General features: G+C 38.8%; 1 protein-coding gene and 1 non-coding gene across 2 annotated transcripts in view; both read right to left on the bottom strand.

Moving 5' to 3' along the window:
* ANKRD30A (ankyrin repeat domain 30A) overlaps positions 1 to 17,924 on the bottom strand; it is a 107,860-nt gene extending 89,936 nt beyond the window's left edge. The window contains 8 exon segments of the mRNA XM_074405305.1: positions 408 to 438; positions 4,145 to 4,678; positions 7,196 to 7,260; positions 9,858 to 9,995; positions 11,786 to 11,892; positions 13,750 to 13,923; positions 14,087 to 14,201; positions 17,693 to 17,924. Coding sequence (XP_074261406.1) covers positions 408 to 438; positions 4,145 to 4,678; positions 7,196 to 7,260; positions 9,858 to 9,995; positions 11,786 to 11,892; positions 13,750 to 13,923; positions 14,087 to 14,201; positions 17,693 to 17,751 — 1,223 coding nt within the window. The 5' untranslated portion in view covers positions 17,752 to 17,924.
* LOC141585509 (U6 spliceosomal RNA) lies at positions 8,521 to 8,627 on the bottom strand. The gene has a single exon (XR_012519062.1). It is a non-coding gene; the product is annotated as a U6 spliceosomal RNA (small nuclear RNA).
* Positions 17,925 to 21,929: the final 4,005 nt, after the last annotated feature.

Here is a 21,929-nt window from a genome sequence, read left to right as displayed (position 1 = left end):
AAGGGAAAACTCTAAAAAAAAAAGTTAACATATAACAAAATGTGACTTTGTGAATTTACCCCATCTGTACCTGTACCTTGATTCTACTGATGCACAGATTCTACCAAACTACGCTGAGTGCCAAAAGAGGGATTTGGGAGCAATGGCGAACTCAAGGGTCAACTACCTTTAATCTATGAAATCATAGGCCAATTAATCAACTTCTCTGAACCACAGTTGCCTGATTAATATAAAGTAGGTGATAGCAGCACAGATACTTTGCAAAGCTGTGTGACGACCATATGAGATGAAAAATGTTAAGCACATAATATATTGTCTAGCCCAGAGTAGAATACTCAACAGATAGTGGTTTCTTTTCTTTATGTTTTTAGTTAACATACAAGTTTTAAAACACTGTAAAATCTTACCTGAATATAGACTTTACATAATTCACATTCTCTATTAAAAAAAAAGGAAATACCTTAAATCAACAAATATATACAAAATATACAGAATATTAAAAACATAAGAGGGCATGATGGTACATGCCTGTAATCCCAGCTACTTGGGAATGTGAGGTAGGAGGATCACTTTTGGGAACTAGATGTCTGAGAGCATCCTGGGGCACACAGCAAGATTTCAACTTAATCCAAAAGAATCATGCACACTTTCATGCATGCTTCTGGTCTTCTTTAAAAAAGCATAATACTGGCTGGGCGTGGTGGCTCACATCTGTAATTCCAGCACTTTGGGAGGCTGAGGCAGGCGGATCATGATGTCAGGAGTTCAAGACCAGCCTGACCAATATGATGAAACCCTATCACTACTAAAAATACAGAAGAAAATTAGGCAGGTGTGATGGTGTGTGCCTGTAATACCACCTACTTAGGAGCCTGAGGCAGGAAAATCCTTTGAACCTAGGAGGCAGAAGTGGCAGTGAGCCAAGAACGCACCATTGCACTCCAGCCTGGGCAACAACGGGAGACTCCATCACAAAAAATAAAAAATAAAAGTATAATACTCTGACACTTTGTTACCAAGACTCAGATGATTTGATGACTTGTGACAAAGCATTGCTTTGGGACCATACATTGAGACCATAGTAAAATTATTAAATATACTATTGGTAGGCAACTAATGAACTGAGAACTATTATTTCCCCTCCTTAGTAGTTCTCACATGCAAGGAAGAATAGACTTTATCACAATTTAATATCTACAAGTGAACTACAGTATACAGTAGTCAAAATCCAAACAGAACCATTTAAGGCTGACAGAAAATTGTATCATTAGCAGAGTAAGTGGATAGTGTCAACCTTAGGAAGTACAATTTCTAGAGAAATGAACTAAGAGCAGTTAGAACAGAGTATACAGTAGTCACTCTTTATCTGCTCTATGGGTAGATATACACATACACAACATGATTTCCCTCTGCTCTTACACCACAATTATCAAAACAGAAGACTTCTGAAACCACGTGTGTGGAGGATTTTCTCCATCAACAAGTGAGCAATCATTTCTGTAGCACATACCAACTGGCTGTCCTCTATTCAATTCCAGCAATTTCTATCTATAAATAGTGTCAGATCCCAAGGCTCAGGTCTCAGTCTCACAAGACTGCCCTCCCACACCAGTTGCAAATCTGGGTCTCTAAAACTTCTAACCATCTTGTTTCAAGCTGGGGTTCCCATGACTCCCTCTTTGGGCTTGAGCAATATGCTAGAGTGCCGCAAAGACTAAAGGAAACACAATTACCAGTTTATTATAAAGGATATCACAAAGGAGACAGGTGAAGAGATGCATATGGCAAGCTATGGGAGAAGCAATATTGGGCTTCCACGCCCTCCCAGGGCACTTCAGCCTCCAAACACTTCCATATATTCAGCTATCTAGAAGGTCTCTGATCCCAGTCCTCTGGGTTCTTAAGAAAGCTTTATTAAATAGGCATGAATGAATAAATCTGTGGCCGCTGGTAATTGACCTAACCTTCAGCTCTACTCACTCCTAGGAGTTTGAGGGGTGGGTCTGAAAGTCTCAATACTGTAATCATGCCTTGTTCTTTTATTTGTGACAAGCTCCTATCCTGAAGCTAGGGACTACCAGCCCTCATTTAATTATTAGCATAGAAAAACACCATTTTGGAGATTTTAAACATTTTATGAGTTGTATGCCAGAAAACAGTGTTGAAGACCAAACATATATTTCACAATATAATATCCACGGTTTTGATTTCTGTGATTTCAGTTACTTATGGTCAACCATAGTGCAAAAATATTAAATGGGGAATTCCAGAAATATACCAGTCATACGTTCTAAATAATGTGTCATTCTAAGGAGTATGATAAAATATTAAGATATCTTGTTCCATCTCACCCAGGTCACATATCATCCCTTTGTATACACTGTCTGCCCATTATTCATCAAAATTGTCTGTTCCTGAATCTCAACCATCAACATTATCATAGCTCAATGATCCAGGGCCACATTAAGCAGATGATCCTCCTTCAGATGTATAGTCAATATCCAAAAATTAATAGTAGCCTAACACCATATGACAACACCTACCTCATTCACCTGACCTAATCTCATCACATAGGAATTATATCATCTCACAATCATCACACAAAAGAGAAAGGTGAGTACAATACAAAAGAGTTTGAGACACCACATTCACCTAACTTAGATTACAATATATTTTTATTGTTTTATTTTATGATGGGTTACTGTTAATCTCTTACTGTGCCTAATTTATAAGTTAAACTTTATCATAAATACTTACATATAGAAAAAATGTATATATAGGGTTCAATACTATCCACAGTTTCAGACATTTATTGGTGTCTTAGAAAATACCTACCACAGCTAATGATGAATGTACTTAACTTGTGTGTGTTTCCTCGCTAAACATGACCCCTTAACTTATGGCTTTCACAGGGAAAAAGAAACTGTACCAATCACTATTGTTATTTTTTAAGTTAAAAATATTCACTGAAACAAATCAAAATAAAATAATGGCATAGAAAGACCTAAATGTTCAAATATATCAATTGAGCTTCTGAACTTGATTCATTTTTTCCCTGATGGGTCAAACTTTCATAATAGATTGATACTAGGTGACAGACTGGTGACAAAAAAGACTATAGCATGAACTGCTATAAAAGCTTCCTTTGCCTTTAAATCTTATTATGTGATTACCCTCCAACTATTTTGTACATGAAGGGCCAGCAAACTATAGGCCACAGACTAAATTCAGCTTACCAAATGGTTTTACTTACAAAGTTTTATTGGAGTATAATCATGCCTATTTGTTCACACATTATCTGTGACTGCTTTCACTTTACAATGTCAGAGTTGAACAGCTGTGATAGAGACCTCATGGTCTAACATATTTCCTAAATGGCCCTTTACTGGAAAAGTTTGCCAATTTCTGCTTTATACCATGACTAGAATGCCCTGATACTCAAATCTAATCTTGTGATTCCCCTGCTCAAACTTTTCCAATGAATGCCTGCAGAAAATGTTTCTGGATTTCTATGCATAGCCGTTATTTATTCTTTCTTGCTGCAGAAACATAAGTTTACTTAAGATATTTATTATTCCATTGCCCCATCCCATCTCCAAAAAGACAAATCGTTATTGTAAGCTAATCACAGTAATTACATACACTTTCCTCATGACTGGTTTACACATGAGCATGTGGTATAATCCAGGCAATGAAATGTTACAGGAAGATTACAACAAGATTCCAAGTTTTCTTCCTATTTAAAAGAAGAATGTGAACAAAAGCAGCACTTCCAGCCTTCAGAGATTGCCTTGAGAAAGCATGTTCATTGTAGCTGTTGCTCATTAGCCAGCCATGAAAGGAGAACAAATAGGGCAGTGGGGAGGAGAGTGGGATACTAAGATATCCCTGTACCACCAAAACAAATTTGGTTCCTATGGTTTCAGCCTAGTTAGTTCATCTAGTATTTAGAGCTAGAAGTATTCTGAGAATTTCTCCAGGTCCTACAGAATAAGATCTACTCATTTCTATACTATTAAAAAGTGCTGCCTAAGCTTGCTTATCTGGATATTCAGGTCATTCCCAACCACTCCCACATCACACTATTTCCACTAGGGAACCTGAAGTGCCAATAAACCCTACAAAGTTCACTCAAGCATCTTACCATTTGTATTTGCTTTTGCAGATGTTTCTGCTGTGGAACATTCGCTCATCTTAGATATTGTTTCCACAACTTCAGTTTTATAAAATGTTACTCTTGCCAGGCGTTTAGTCCTTTTAGACTTTAGTTTTTCCGGCCATGCGATCTTCCTAGGTCTTCCTTGTGCTGTCCATGCAGATTTCTCGGATGTTTCTTTTACATGCTTCATAATTTTCCGAGGTGTTTCCTCTGCTGACTGTTCAATCTTTCCAGATGTCTCATTCCTCAAATACCAAATTTTGTCAGATGATCCTTCCGCCAAGGGTGCAGCCTTCTCAGGTGTTCTTTCCACCAAGCATTTAACCTCTTGAGATGTTTTTTCTGCCAAGCGTGCATCCTCATCAGGCATTCCCTCTGCCAAGCATGCAGCCTTGTCAGGCATGCCCTCCGTCAGGCGTGCGTCCGCGTCAGGTGTGTCCTCTGCCAAGCGTGCGTCCGCATCAGGTATTCCCTCCGCCAAGGGTGCAGCCTGGTCAGGTGTTTCTTCAGCTGTTCCTTCTGCCAAACACACAATCTGGTTAATTTTTTCCTTCTGCTAAATATTATTCTTCTGATTCTTTACCTGGCAAACTTCTCATTTTGCATGCTTTCCTTAAATACTACCTAACTTTTCTTTCTTTTTTTGTTGTTGTTTTTTGAGACAGAGTCTTGCTCTGTCGCCCAGGCTGGAGTGCAGTGGCGTGATCTCAGCTCACTGCAACCTCCGTCTCCCGGGTTCAAGCAATTGTACCTCAGCCTCCCAAGTAGCTGAGATTACAGTCGCACACCACCACGTCTGGCTAATTTTTCGTATTTAGCAGAGACGGGGTTTCACCATGTTAGTCGCGGTGGTCACAAACTCCTAAGCTCAAGCAATCCATCAGCCTTGACCTCCCAAAGTACTAGGATTACAGGAGTGAGCCATTGCGCCTTGACACCACCAAACTTTTTAAAGTTTTAATTCTTCACCTTGCATTTAAAATGTCTAACAAATAATGAATAAGGTAACGACATATGTGATAATTCTAAGCTCCCAAAGGGATTCTGGCACAAAATAAGCACTAAATAAAGTAGTAAATAATTTTTAAAAGATGATAATAAAAAGAAAAATGCTTAGTACCTAGTACCTTAATAAAGTAGTAAATAATTAAAAAGATGACAATGATAACGAGGAAGATGCTTAGTACTTTAAAGATACCTGACAGCTATTTGTTAAGTGGACAAGTGGATAAGTGAACAAAAAGCATTTTTTTGAAATTCTATTAAAAATGCATCAATTCAATAGGGACAGCTCTACATTGTTATGAGCACGTTAAGACCTAAATTATTTGTGTTCCATCTTTGTCTCCTGTAACTTGCAAAACCTAACTTATAAAAGTCCTTTGATATAATAAAGATGTGCTTATACAGTTTGTATTGTACAATGCATTGTGTCACATTTAGGTATCACAGTAGCATTTTTGATACTGTGAAATTTTGTGTACTTTTATTATAATTTGTTGAGCCTAGAGTTATCTATTTGAATATTTATAATGATAATATTTTGACTAGTAGGAACAGAGTATCTCGTAACAAAATTACTACTAACACACTAATCCAGAAGATAGAACAACTCATCTTGTTCTAATGAAGTAAATATACATGATTTGGTTTCAAGTTAGAGGGAATGAAGTTGATAATAGTGAAACCTTGTTGGTACAAGATTATGTAACATAACCTGCACTTCACAAAAAAAGAATTGCTTTTCTGACTTCTGCATTCAGTAGTAGGAGATTATTTTTCAAATATTTGTACTGATGCACCCTAAGGTTTGTAATTCTTTTTGACATTTGTTTATGGTGCCAGAAGAGTATTATTGAGTTCCAAATTCTAAAGATGGTTACTTTTTGGTGACACAAGTCGCTATGTCACACAGTTGATCCTTTCACTGTAGGAGCCCAGCAATAGACAGATTATTCTTTTTCTTGGCCACTGCAAAATAGCAAGACAAATCTCTCCTATGCCCCCTCCTTATCAGCCTGCTCAACATGAAGGCAATGATAATGAAGACATTTATGTATAATAATTCACTTCCAGTTAATAAATAGTGAATATATTTTTCCTCTTTGTAGCAGTTTATTTTCTCCAGCTCACTTTATTGTAAGAATACAGTATATAGTACATATAAAATATCAACTATGTGTTAATTGACTGTTTATGCTTTCAGTGAGGCTCCAGGTCAACCATAGACTATTAGTAGAGTTTTGGGGGAGTCAAAATCAACAGATTTTCATATAAAGCAGGTTTTCAGCTGTGTGAGGAATCAGCACCCTAACTCTCATGTTTCTTAAGACTCAACTGTAACTAATTCTCATTTACTAAATGCAACCATTTATTATAAAAATTAAATAGAGCTCAGAAGTTCAAGATACTCCTGGGCAACATAAGGAGACCCTTCTTTACAATAAATAAATAAATAATTAACAATCCATGTTTCTTCATAAGTTATAATATTCAAACGTTATAGTTTTCGGTTGTTATTCTATTAGTTCTATTATTCGTGGCTTATAATTCAGGGCATCGAAGCTATTTTATAATTTGGAATAAAATTTATTTATAATATTTTAATTCATTAAATTGGATATCCTGATTATCCCCTATTACCGAGTTCATCAGTCATACTGAGGGTTGTACATTTTATAACAACCCTAAGTTGTTATGACAATTGAGGAAACATACAATGTATGAACTTATAAATTCTTTTACTTATTTATACAAAAGTATTATATAGGATTTTAGGGCCCTTAAACAAATATTTTTTCAGATAATATTTCTTGAGATTATAAACTACCTACAACTGTATTCTTAACTAATTATGAATTATAAACTAAAAAATTAAACCAAAGCTCTATATATGCATATATGCATACACACACATATGTATGTATGTAAACACATGCTATTTACACATTTCTTTTTTAATTGCTCTTTTGTGATCAAAACTTCCATAATCATATGGTGGCACCACCAAGAGTAGTTTAATATCAGAAGTCTTACCTGGATTGCTATTTTGAGGATGTTCAGATGTCTTTTGTTTATATTCCAAAAGTTGTTGAAGAATGCTATGTATAAAAAATATAATACATAAAATTACAATTTTAACACTGATATTAAAAAACATTTACCACATTTATTAAGTTCTTAGAGTATTTCAGAAAATATCAGGGCTAACGTCAGAACATTACTTATTTTATAGACTTTAGGTTTGTAAGGTCTATGAACTTATTAAGCTTCTAATAAAAGAAGAAACAAAGATGAAATACTCAGGAATTGAGGGCAGCATAATTTAGTCAATTAACTAGAGTTAGCTTGGCATAATGGAAAATGTCCTTAACGCAGAATAGGTCCTAGTGCAATCACCAACAGGTATTTTTTCTTGAACAAGTTGCTTCTCTTAGGCTCAATGTCTTCTAAAAATGAGAATTTTAGAGCCTTTTTATACTAGGTTATTATAAAGATTTAACAAGATAACAGTTTTAAAATGCTCAAAGAAATAACGAAGCAATGAAATAATTTGTTCTTGAACCTTATTGCTGAAACTATTTTAAAATTCCCAGTAAAACCCAGTGTGTTGGCCTGGTGCAGTGGCTCATGCCTGTGATGCAAGCACTTTGGGATGCTGGGACAGGAGGACTCCTTGAGCCCAGAAGTTCAATACTAGCCTGGACAACATAGGAAGACCCCTGTCTCTACCAAAAATAATTTTTTAAAATAAAGAGTCTACATAGGTTATAACATCAAAATATTGCAGTTTTCTGTTATTAATTCCTACTTTTGATTATTAGATGTTCTATTTTTTGTGGCTTGTAATTCAGGACATCTAAGCTATTTTATAATTTATAATAAAATTTATTAATAAATATATTAATTCATTAATTGGATAACCTGATTTTCCTATATTACTGAGCTCATCAGTCACATCATGGGCAGAAAACTAATATATGTCAGCAACTGACTTGGACTACTACTACTCTTTATCTACTTCCTTAAACTCTGAAACAAAAATCTTTGTTAGAATGATGCTTGGTCACTATGCTCATTTCCAGCTGCTGTGGAAGACAAAATGCTACCTTTATTTTTTGTAACTTCCACAAAGAAGATGCAAGTTGGTAGTTTCTCATTTATGAGATGCCTACTAACCACATATTGCACAGAATTTCTTATGTATTACTCACCAATATCTCATTTTATAGATCACCTTACATAAATCTTTTTTGTATGAAAATCACCATTGCAATACTGGACATCACCCACTGTGCTTTGACTGACACCACTTCCTTGGAGCTAGTTAGAAAGTAGTCAAATGTCCTTTGGGGACTGCAAGAAATATGCAACACTGCACAGATTTGTGTGTCATCCTCATGCAGGGACCATGCTGATCTTCTCGATGTTGTTTCAGTTTTAGTATATGTACCAGTGAAGCCAGCACAAATCCTTAATTTTGTATGTGAAGACTGATCAGTCATGGATGAAGTAAGTTACATCTACGAAGATTTAAATCAATGAAGTTGGTTAAATCTAACCAACTTACTTGAGATTTATTGAATGGCTTCACAGTGATGCAGAATTTGAAAATATTTTAAAAGCTCAAGACAGAGATGCAAGTAGCGTGGGAGATTTTTCTTTCAGAAAAAAAAAGAATCACTTAAGGGGAAAACCGCAAGTTGGAACCCACTACAACTAGGGAAAGATGACATAGAATCTTCTAGAACAAGATGAGACCTTCCTCCACTACCTACGAAATGGTGCTACACAGGATCTAAAGGGCTAAGGATATGGATCTGTTAACATTAATTAAATGGACCTCTAATTTCTTCCTATATTTTAACCTGACTTACAGTTTCAAACTATCACAACTAGAAAAAAAGCCACTCAAAGGATTACTTACCATGAAGGTCTAGGCCAAGTCCAAGCTAAGATGTGGGTTTCACATCAGGTTTTGAGTGTGAGAAGAAGGGTCAATTTGATCACTATGTGTGTGGCTAAAGCTAAAAGTCCTGCTGCCAGAGCAGGGTGCTGGTACTTTGGAAACAGTGGCTGAGAATATGTATGTAAACATAAAAAAATGTAATAACTTTGAAGCCTATATGTGGGTCACCATGAAGACTGAGGAATCTGTATTAGTAAAGGCATCCTGGTCACAGAAGTCAATCATTTCCAGACTGCAGAAGCTGTTTCAATGACAGCAATGCAGCAACAGAACCAATGGAAACAACAAAATGAAGAAAATGGCAATTTCCCCCAAGTCCTTCTGACATGTACAAAAGGAATGTCTTCATTGGACTTAGGAAACCCCTTAAATTCTTTTAAAAAATTCAAGGGTGAAGGTATGAAAGACAGCCCCCAGGGGACACTATCAGGTGTTCTGCTAAAGTGGACATTTCAAGACCCAAATAACTAATTAGAAAAATCAAAACTGTGGCACTATGTTTATCTCCCGCATAAGGGTTTACTTCAAATCAGGCAGCCAGCATCAGGATCCCTGGGGATAAAGTTGTTGAAAATCCTAAAATAAAGAATCCTGGACCCATTACTCCTTCTAACTAGTCTAGCTTTTTGCCTACTTTCTGGCTGATGAAGTAAACTAACTCACTGTCATTCAAAAATTACTTGAAACAAACTATGAATGCTCACCTAGTCTTTAAATGTAAACACTTACTTATCAAATCCACAAGCAACAGCATAACGTTCTGCAGTCATTCCAAACATATCTGCAGCATAAATGTCAACATTTTGCTGAAGAAGCCTGCCAACTATCTCTGATGATCCATGACATACTGCAAGCATGAGGGCTGTGCTAAAATAACAAAGAAATAACTTCATTATTAGGAACAGAACTGTTTTAATATTTGTCTGTCAGTGTAGAATTAACCATTTACGTAATACTAACAAACATAAGTATCTTGAGTGCTCAAGTGTTTATCCTTGTAAATCCCCACCAAGACTAAAACGAAGGGGCAAAAAGACTCATGTTCCACTGGGAAATGGCATACTAGAAGTAGCTAACATAAAGTCCTTTGAGGGGCAAGAAAATATGCTCTGTTCACTAACCTAAAAGAGGCACAGATTTAAGTGAAAAAGTATCTATTTCTTCCTTAGACTGATATAGTATTTTGTACTTCAAAATCAGCTAGAAATTAGACAAGTGAGAGCCATCTGAAGGCTTAAAACAATAGTGGGAATAATGATCTTAGTTAAGTTTACTTAATGATGCTGATAAGAATGTATGAAACACTGAATTAAATGCTGTTGATATTTATTATGTTAATTCCACACAATCATTCTTAAAGGACATAGTATATTCTCCTTTTCATATAGAAAATCATACTTGATACTAAATAATGTCTGCAAGGTCACACCTATCAAGTGAGGAAGGTAGAAATTAAACCCAGTCTTGTGTGACTCAAAAGCCTATCTCTTTTTCTTTATCACTCACCAATGACTTATCTTCATTAACTAAAATGTTAATCCAGTTAAAAGTAACTTTCTTTCCTCTACCCATACAAATTAAATATAAATTAAAAATAAAAATACATTATGAATAAAAAAAGAAAAAATAAATTCACAGTATCTGGTGACAGCAATTTATAGTCATGAAGGGATAACCTAACATAACTATTCTTCAAAGAAAATAACTTAAAGCAATAGTCATCCTAAAGACAAAATGATTTTAAACTCCTATTTTTGACTACTATTGTTTGTTGTTGTTGTTGTTGTTGTTAGACAGTGTCTCGCTCTGTTTCCCAGGCTGGAATGCGGTAGCACAATCTCAGCTCACTGCAACCTTTGCCTCTCAGGTTCCAGCGATTCTCATGCCTCAGCCTACTGAGTAGCTGGGACTACAAGCATGTGCCACCATGCCCAGCTAACTTTTGTATTTTTACTAGAGATGGGTTTTCACCATGTTGGCTAGGCTGGTCTCAAACTCCTTGCCTTAAGTCAGGCGTCCCCAAACTACGGCCCGCGGGCCGCATGCGGCCCCCTGAGGCCATTTATCCGGCCCCCCGCCACACTTCAGGAAGGGGCACCTCTTTCATTGGTGGTCAGTGAGAGTAGCACAGTATGTGGCAGCCCTCCAACAGTCTGAGGGACAATGAACTGGCTCCCTGTGTAAAAAGTTTGGGGGACGCCTGACTTAAGTGGTTCACCCACCTTGGCCTCCCAAAGTGCTGGGATAACAGGCAAGAGCTACCGTACCCAGCAAATATTGCGATTTTTAAGTGTATAAAAATAGAGAAGTTAGAAAAATACTATAAAAATGTTAATCATTCAATATTGAATTATAAACTGAAAAAGTTCATACTTCTTAAAACTAACATAAAACCACTTTACCTAATAGAAGATAATGCAACCAAAAACATCAGATTACAAATCAGTCAATATAAAAAGAGAAGATAAATCTTACTGTATACTGTTCTTAGTATTGACCAGTCCAAATAATGGGTTTTCTTCCTAAATGATAATTTGTGTTGGTATTTTTCACTTAAGCTAATAATTTTAAATAAACTATCAATTTAATATTTCTGACTTGATTGTTATCACTCTAGAACACTACTCAAGTGTTTCTAATAAAAAAAACTACTATACCATGTACACTTATTAACTGCATTTGCATTTGCTTTTTTTGTCAGTAAAAAATCCACAATTTGCACATTTCTTCTAGTTACGGCCAGTAAAAGTGGTGTGAGGCCAGCCTGTAAAACAGCAAAAGCAATTTATGATTCATGAAATTACGTATTTCTCAGCTGAACTGAATACCTTATATAATATCCTATGAACTTAAACACATAAAATAGAAAGTAAATCAATAGCAGTCCCTTCTTTCTCCCTCTTCTGTGCTTTCCTATCCACTGCACCTTCCCTTGGAAACATTCAGACTCTGCATCACCATATTAACTCTGAATATCTCAAAAAAATCATTATATTGTAATGATTTGTTTCCCATCTAAACCAAGAGTTTCTTTCATCTCTATAGCCTTAAACACTAAGACATAGTAGTAAAGACTTTGTTTTTTAAAAAAATTAAATTAATAATCTGAATTATCACTTGTAGAGCAGTGTTTCTTAAACTATATTCCAAAGAATAATTATCTTACCAGAAGCACTGTACCCCAACAGATTTCACCATTACTTATGTTCAAGAAATATTATAAAACTGTGAGTTAAATGTCCATTATTCAAAAAATGACTTGAACTTTGCCTAATCCTTACTTGACAATGTATTTTTGTGGCAGACATTAACATTCGACAAATTAGAATTTCAGGGACATGGTTTTGAAAGCTTCCCAAGAGAAATTGAGGTTTCGTCTGGGTGATACAAACATGCTTGATTCTCTTCTATTAATGATCACAGGATCTGAGATGCCAATGTCAGGCACTCCTGCTCTAGATGGGTCAATAAGGAAGTGGGCTCCAAATTAAAAGAGATTAGTTTCAAATGAACTTTGCATGCTTATTTTTAAATGGTCCATGGGGTTTCTCCTATTACAAGTCAATAATCTTTTATCTCAGGTATTGGAAATTCAGTATAAAAGTTTATTCTCAATTATAATGATAATCCTAGGATCCTAATGCTTATCTACTTCTTAAATGCAATAATCCATTTTTATTCTGGTTTCTATAGTAATTGCTATTTATTTTTGGCAAAATATCAGAAATATGACTAAAATGGCTTATTAGTGAAAGTTCTAACTTACCTACATATATTAGCATAAAGAAGCCACTAAATCATTTGAATTTTAGCTAACAATTCTGAGGAGAAAGATATAATATTTTCTGCAATATGTATAACCTATTCAAATATAATCATGATTAATCTAAAAAGACTTAAAGTCATTCTAATAGAAGATAATTATTTATGGTTTATGTAAAGAAAAATCATTGTTTAAAAAAACCTTCTGAATTCTAGAAATCAATCCCATTATTAATGAATTAAGGTAAAATATAAACTGTATATTACAAACACCTATAAACTGTCTTCAATACCTTGAAATCTTTACCAAAATATACTATGAGAGAGAAATTGATAACTAAGAGATATTTACATAGGCAAAAGAGGTAACTTGAGTAAGTGATGTACCTAGCAGGGCACAGTAGCAAACTGGAAAACATATGCTTTGGGTAAACCTAGAACCTCTTCATAGAGTACCAAACAGTCAGATGGGCTCAAGAGATATCAGATTCTACCCTTTAAGAGGAAATCCAGATTTCTGCATGTCTCCTAAATTTAACATGTTGACAAAATTTATGCAGGCAAATTTTGCTTTCCTGTAGTTTTACACTAATTGGAAAGAAAAAAAAAACTTGGGTGGGAAAGAATATTTGAAAAAAATTTTACCATTAACAAATTCAAATAGTTAAATGCACAAAAAATCCATACTCTGTAATAATTCTTATAAAAATATTAATACTTATAGTAAAATTAAAGACAATTCAGTTTGTTCAAACTATTTTCATTCAAGCAATGTTTCAACTTTTAAATACAAAACACACGTTAATGTTAAAACAAGTGGATTACAAACATTTTGAAAATAACATTGGTTAACGTCTACCTTGTTTTTCACTTCAATGTCTGCACCACGGGACAGTAGTTTTGCCACCATTGACAAACTCTCACTATAAACAGCATAATGGAGAGCAGTGTTGCCATACACATCTATGATAGTTGGATCAGCACCAGAATCTATCAGAATATTTGCACAACCCTCCTTCTGGCATTGTAGAGCCTGTCAGTATTAAAGCAAGAAGTAAATTATAAATGATTGGAAATCAAAATAAATATTCCACAGGGTTCACAAACAAGTTGTATTTCAATAAGATAAATTCATTTTTTATTCTATCTATTTAAACCAAATCCATCTCCTGCTGCAAGCACTGGCTACTATTTACCTTCATCAGAGGTGTCCTGTTTTCGCCATCACAGACGTCAAGCTGGCATTTGTTGTCTACCAGTAAAGCTGTCACTTCCTCGTGGCCGTAGGCACAGGCTAAGTGTAGCGCGGTCCTATGAGAGTGAGAGGACTTTTTAGGAAATTTTGGTCCACTGTCTCAAAACATACAATGATTTATGTAATTGTAAACATTAAATATCATGCTCTTTATCTGCCTTCAAAACAAATATTCAATGTTCTGCTGAAGAAAATATCACTTCCATTTGCTCTTATTCCTCACTACATTAATGAAAGAGTGGCCTCTTTCAATAGAAAGAGCTTGGCCTTTGGATTCATTTCAACTTGGGCTTGGATATTATGTTAATATTATTGGATATTATTTCACTTACTAGATATGTAACCTTCCTGTGCCTCAATTTTCTCATCAATAAAGTGCAGATGAATATAGCAGGTATCTCATAGGACATAATTGTGATGTCTCAATGAGAATCTGTGCAAAGTATGTTGAAGAGTTCCTAGCACATGTAAAAGCTCAGTAATACTAGATATTGTAATTACTACTACTACTTAACAAAGACAACATTTTAAGTAAAATGGTGCAATTATGCCTACTTTGTGGTGTGTTTTAAAGGTTAGAGATAACATTGTATTTTAATGCTTCTAAGATGAACAATTTCTCATTATTTTAGCATCTCTGATATTGAATGCCACTTATAAGTCATTATTTATTACAACTGTATATTGTAGCAATTTAAACAATCTTTTATTGGTACATAAAATAAGGATGCATCACACAATTCACGGTGCCTTCCATGAAGTGGGATATGGTATATACAACAAGACAATGAAAGTCCAAGTCACAGGATTAACACTTAAAGAAATTTTAGCTTGTAAGAATACTATGCAAAAGCAGAGTTGAAATAAAAACAACAAATTGTTAAAACAATGTACTTCTTTAATATTTTAAAAACTTTAAGCCAAAGAACACTTGGGATTCAAATCAGTAACTATGGCACATTTTATTTTGTATTTAGATTTACAGAATGTATGCTAATTCATATTTAGATTTATAGGATGCCTGTAGATTAGGTATTTTCAATGATTAATATTACTATTTAAAACTGTTACAAATTTTCAAAATCGCAGTTGATAGTTATCTTTCACCAGTTTCTCACTTCAGAATTGTTTTTGTTTGAAAGACGAGAGGAAAAGGTTCAATTGAGGGTCAGTCCTAATACTCCAATTTTAAATGCCTCACTTTGCCCAGGCTGAGCAAGTAAATATGAAATGTTTAAGGGTGAAAGGGTCTCATAAGTTATTACAATGTGTCTTCCACATAATAGGCATTCAGCTTACATGTGATAAACTGATTAAAACAATGATAAATACAGTTGGGAAGTTCAATATCTTAAAGAACCCATTCCTCACATCCTTATACAAAAATTAACTCCAGATGGATTAAAGATTTAAATGTAAGAACACCATAAAAACCCTAGAAGAAAACCTAGGTGACATCATTCAAGACATAGGCATAGGCAAGGACTTCATGACTAAAACACCAAAAGCAATGGCAACAAAAGCCAAAATACACAAATGGGATCTAATTAAACAAGTTTCTGCACAGCAAAAGAAACAATCATTAGAGTGAACTGGCAACCAACAGAATGGGAAAAAAATTTTGCAAACCACCCATCTCACAAAGGCCTATTATCCAGAATCTACAAAGAACTACAGCAGATGTACAAGAAAAAACAAACAAAACCATTCGAAAGTGGACAAAGGATATGAACAGACACTTTTCAAAAGATGACATTTAGATGGCCAACAAACATATGAAAAAAATGCTCATCATCACTGGTCATTAGAGAGATGCAAATCAAAACCACATTGAGATACCATCTCACGCCAGTTCGAATGGTGATCATTAAAAAATCTGGAGACAACAGATGCTAGAGAAGATGTGGAGAAAAACGAAAACTTTTACACTGTTGGTGGGAGTGTAAATTAGTTCAACCATTATGGAAGAGAGGTGGCAATTCCTCAAGGATCTAGCAATAGAAATTCCATTTGACCCAGCAATCCCATTACTGGGTATATACCCAAAGGACTATAAATCATTCTATTTTAAAGACACATGTACATGTATGTTCCTTGTAGCGCTGTTTACAATAGCGAAGACCTGGAACCAACCCAAATGCCCATCAATGATAGACTGGACAAGGAAAAGTGGCACATATACACTATGGAATACAGTGCAGCCATAAAAGTCGATGAGTTCATGTCCTTTGTAGGGACATGGATGAATCTGGAAACCATCATTCTCAGCAAACTGACACAAGATAGAAAACCAAACACCACGTTTTCACTCACAGGCAAGTGATGAACAATGAGAACACGTGGGCACAGGGAGCAGAACACCTCACACTGGGGTAGATTAGGAGGTGGGGGCCAGGGGAGGGGAGGGACAGTGGGGGCGGGGTGGTTGGGGAGGGATAACACCAGAAGAAATGCTTGATGTAGGCAACTGGGGGACTAAGACAGCAAACCACCATGGCGTGTGTGTACCTATGCAACAATCCTGCAGGATGAGCACATGTACCCTAGAGCTTAAAGTGAAATAAAATAAAATAAAGGAAATTTTCTAAAAAAAAAAAAAAAATCCAGGATGCAGTTGATTTGGAGAAGGCACAGCAGGCCTTGGTTCAGAGGTTCAGAAGTGCCATTACCTTTTTGATGTGCAGAGGAATAACATTGCTATCGCTTTGGAGGTTACTTACCAGGAACAACTGCAGAGAGTATATAAGGAAGTAAAGAATCGCCTTGAGTATCTGTGCAGAACATGATGCATCCAAAGGAGTAAGAGCACATGATAAAGTGTGTGGAGAAGCACGTGGTGCAGAGCATCTCTGCACAGGAGAAAAAGGAGACAATTGCCAAGTGCATTACTGACCTAAAGCTGCTGGCAAAAAAGGCTCAGGCACAGCCAGTTACGTAAATGTAACTCCAATTGAGACTGCTAGAAACAGCTGACTGAGTAAATGAAACTAGTCTATTTCACACAACCTTTCTTATTGGTGTCTACTGAGGTTACGATTCACCTCTTCTAAAAATGACAAGTTTGTTTTAATCAGTGAGAGAACGAAATCTCCACGGGTCAGTCAGGTATTTCGGATCCTTCTTACGCTGCCTTTGGGTTGTTCCGTGATCACTTCTGTAGAAGCAGTTTGTCTTTGTAAAAACTTGCTGCCCGACTAAAGATTACCAGGGTGACAGTTTAAATTTGTACTTAATGCTACCATCTTGCAATAAAGTGACAATTGAATGAAAAAAAAAATTCCCTAGACAGAGCTCTGTGACAGGAAGTGGGAGTGAAGGGACAGCAGCTAAAGCCGGGGGCCGATTTCAAGGTGGCCCGGGCCCTCCGCCCCGCAGGGCGCCCTCAGCCCCGGCCCGGGGGACCCCCGCCAGGACGAAGGCCCCGACCCCAGGGCCGCCGCCCCCACGCCTCCAGCGGCCCCCCGGGCCCCAGGCCCCCAGCGCCGCACTCTGCAGGGCGACCCCCCGCGGCCGCCGCCGCCGCCCGGGCTCAGCCAGGGCCTGGTACCTCTTCTTCGCGTCTCTCCTGCTCAGGTTCATCGTCTTCCTCTTCCTCTTCTTGCTCATCGTCTTCTGCAGCCTCCAGTGTCGGCCCTGCCAGGCAGCTTTGTGGATCTTCCGGAGATCCCCATAGTGGATCTCGTAAGAGTCGTTGCTGGTGTAGACCAGCCGACTGAAGGCGCTCGGACGCGGCGGGCCCGACACGCCCGGGGCAGCGGCTGCTGAGAGCGTCTCCGTGGCTGCGGCCGCCCGCTAGTGAGAGCCCCGCCCCCGGCCGCCCTCCCCCGGCCCCAGCCGCTCGCCCCGCCCGTCCTCGGTCCCCGCACTAAACCCAACACCAGTTAAAGTCGCGGTCTGGCCAAGAGCTTGGACGGTCCGTCCTGTCAGGGAGCAGAGCCGTTAGGCAGCAGCGCATGCGCAGCTGAGGGGACGCGCGAGGGCGGGAAAACGCCGTGGCCGCGCTCGCCGGGCGTTAGGCAGCGGCGCATGCGCAGCTCAGCGGGCTGATGGGACGCACGAGGGCGGGAAAACGCCGTGGCCGCGCTCGCCAGGCGTCAAGCAGCGGCGCATGCGCAGCTCAGCGGGCTGAGGAGACGCTCTAGGCGGGAAAACGCCCCGCTCCGAAGGGCGCCGCCTGCAGGTGGCGCGTGCCGCCATGCCGCGCGGCCGAGGCTCCTGGAGCGGAACGTGGGGGACGCCCCGCCACACAGCCCGCTTGACAGAGCCGCCCCGGGCCCCTCCTCGACCCGCGATCCAGGAGCTGGGCCCTGCGCCGGGCACCCTGCAGCCTCCGGGGTGGCGCTGAGCGTCGGTTCCCGCCCCGCTGCAGCTGGCGACCCACCCCCTGACCTAGGCGCCGCGGAGGCTTTCGGCCCAAGGACCCGCGCTGTCGGTGGCGCCGGCAGGGTCGGGGTGGCAGCCCCTGGGTCGCCGCGTGGCGCACGCCCCCCACGCTAGGCCGGGCTCTTCCTTGGCTCGCGCCCGGAGAGCTGGGCTCCGGACGCCGTGCAGCCGCCGGGACGGCGATGAGCGGCGGTTCCCGCCCTGGTGCAGGCGGGGCGGACCCACGGACTTCGGCGCAGCAGGGGCGTCTCACCCCGGTCCACGCGGCTCAGGCCCAGAGGGTAAGTGGGGCGTTTGGGTTCCTCGGCCGTATTTGCCTGTGTGCCAAGTGCTGGTAGCAGCTACATCTCAGACAGGGGCACGGAGGGTGGGTCCCGTCTGGAGAGTTTCAAGGGTGCTGAGGGTGCCCACTGCCAGGCCTCGGAGTCCCTTCCTCCTTGACCTGCCTCTGGAGAATGGCGGTGGCGCCGGGTAACCTGCAGCCATCCTGGATGGGGCTGACGTTATCTCCCGTGGGCGGACAGGGAGACTTAGCCGAGTAGAGCAGATGAGGAAACAGTGACATTGAAATCGTCCTATTGAAGGACTTCCAGGCTGGGGGCAGTGCCTCGTGCCGGTACTTCCAGCACTTTGGGAGACTGAGATAGGAGGATCACTTGATCCCAGGACTCTGAGGCCGACTTAAACAAAGGGAGACCATCTCGACAAAATAAAACACATCAGCCAGGCATGTGGTGCATGCCTGTGGCCCCAGGAGATTGATTGAGGCAGGATCCCTTGGGCCCGGGAGTTCGTGGATACAGTGATCTGGGATTGTGCCACAAACAAGGAATGAGAAGCCCTGTCGCGCCACATCCTCGACAGCATTTGATGTTTTCTGTCTTCTGAATTTGGGTTATTGTTTGGTTATTTGTGCCCCTGCACTCCAAGCCTAGGCAACAGAGACTGTCTCATAAATAAATACTTCTAGTCACTATACCATTATCTATGCGGAATTCTTTACACACCAGGCTTGCAGAGTTAAAACCCACAGTGCTCACTAATTGTGTGATAGGCCGGACTATGTGATTAAAGGAGGTGACCATGTTCTTGCTTTTGGTCATTGTCCCGACCTGCAGGACAACAACAGGAGCCCGAAGGGAGGGAGTGGGGATGGATGGGCAGGAGACGCGAAGAATGGAGACAAGACAGGAGTCTGATCAAGTCTCGTTTATTGTTGCTGAGCTCACAGCTTAAATAGGCCAGGCAGGGAGGCGGGGCAAAGGAAGCTTGCAGTTGGGAAATTCCGGCCAGGTGTGCCAGGTGTCGCTACCAGCCTCGTGCCGTCCACGGGCTGGACCTGAATCATCAGGACTTGAGCCTCCCACAAGCGGCACCTGGGCTCTCAGGATTTGGCCTGTGCTGCTGCCCACAGGTCATCCCACTTGATGTGCAGTGTTAGCTCATTACTGCATTTTCTTAAGGATATATTATGTGGAGCGTCATTACATATGCTTATTTTTTTATTATTTGTATATTTTATTTGGTGAAATGCCCTTTACAGTCTTTAGTTCACTTTTTAATTGGGTTGTTTCTTATTATTCCGTTTTAAGACTATTGGTATATTCTCGGTAAAATTTGTCATTCAAATATGTTTATGCAAATATTTTCTTTCAGTCTACGGCTTGTCTTCACTTTCAGTGGCTTTAACACAAAAAATGTTACATTTTAATCAAGTGTAGCTTATATTATTTCTTTTATGTGCTGTAACTTTGGTGTTTCTTCTTTTTTTTCTAGAGATAATCAAACCCAAGAGGGTCTAAATTTTCTCCTTTTATTTACCAGAAATTTTATAGTTTTCTATTTGACATTTAGGCCTGTGATTTGTTTTGAGTTAATTTTGGTGAGAGGGTAAGATCTGACTCACTTTTTTTTTTTTTTTTTTTTTTAACGTGGTTATTCAGTTGTTCCGGCACCACTTTCTGAAGAACCCTATCTTTGTTTCATCATATTTCCTTTGCTTTTTCATCAAAGATTAATTAAATATATGGATGTGTGTTTATTTCTCAACTCTCATTATTCTGTCTCTATGTATTCTTTCACCAATATGACACTACTTTGATTATCATCGCTTTACTGTAAGTCTTGAAGTTGAGTTGTGCCTGTATTTCCTCCAATTTTGTTCTCCTTCAATATTATGTTAGCTATTCAAGGTCTTTTCTTCTTCATATAAACTATAGAATTCATTTTTCTATATCCATAAAATAATTTGCTTCCATTTTTATTAGAATTTAATAGACTACCTATGCCCTATTCTACTCCACGATTATTCTAGAACCTGTGAGAATTTTTAAAGTCCTCCCAGGTGATTGTTCTTAATCCTTACTCTTCCCTAGTTAAAAGTCCTAAAAAATGAGAATAACTGAGAAATACAACAGAGCTTCTCATACAAAATGTATATGTCAGTCAACTAAGAATTTTGGTAAAATGCAAATTTTACCTCAGCAAGTTTGGGATGGAGCCTGAGATTCTGTATACCTAGCAAACTTCCAAGCAGTGTTGCTGCTGCTGCTCCGTGGACCACTCTTTGAGTAGTAAGGATCTAGACTATTTGGAATTTGCTGCTAACCAGCCCTATTACCCAAATATCATCAACATAATGGACCAATATGATATTTGACAAAAATATTCAGATTTTTAGTTTTAATATTATATTCATCTGAGTTATTTAGTCATATAAGTGTTCTTGTAGCATTGTAAGAGAAACATTTTTAAAATCAGAACTATATTTTCTTGATCTTCTTGTATGCCTTTGCTCACTTAAATTTATTTTCTATGATAATTTTATTTTATCTATTTGTCTAGCTTAGATTTAAATAGAGAATGGTCTTAAAGGGTTGAATATAAATGACAATTGGTACTTCATTCATTGAAGCCACTGGTTTGTTCAGCCATGGGTTTGTCAGGAGAGGTACCCTTGCTTTTATTCTGGCTTTGCATCCTAGGATTACCAAATAACAAAAGACAATTATGAGCACAATTAGCAACAATCTTTTGCAGTTGAAGAGTGACTTCCAGGAGTGGGGTGTGTAAGATGATCTTACACACCTTTCTATATGGCTGTTTGTTGGCTGTATAGATCCATACTGTGAAGGGATTCGAGAATTTTAGTTTTAAGTTGCTTATATCTGCTGTTAAATTGTCTTGAAAGATTCCCCAGAAGTGTTGTTTCACCTCATCCCAATCATGCACTGATTGATTCCACGGTAGAGAACTGACACGAATATGTTTATGTTCCCAGTTACAGCTTAATTGCTGTGGGAAGGCTGTCGCATCCTGGCAGTTCCCCACATATTGCACAGCAGCCTCGAGGGCTGGCAGATGTGCAGGAATTTTTTGATCTATACCTTGCTGTAAATGCA

Source organism: Saimiri boliviensis, chromosome 8 (genome assembly GCF_048565385.1).
Source record: "Saimiri boliviensis isolate mSaiBol1 chromosome 8, mSaiBol1.pri, whole genome shotgun sequence".
NCBI lineage: Eukaryota > Metazoa > Chordata > Mammalia > Primates > Cebidae > Saimiri > Saimiri boliviensis.
This window is presented reverse-complemented; position numbering and strand designations above follow the sequence as displayed.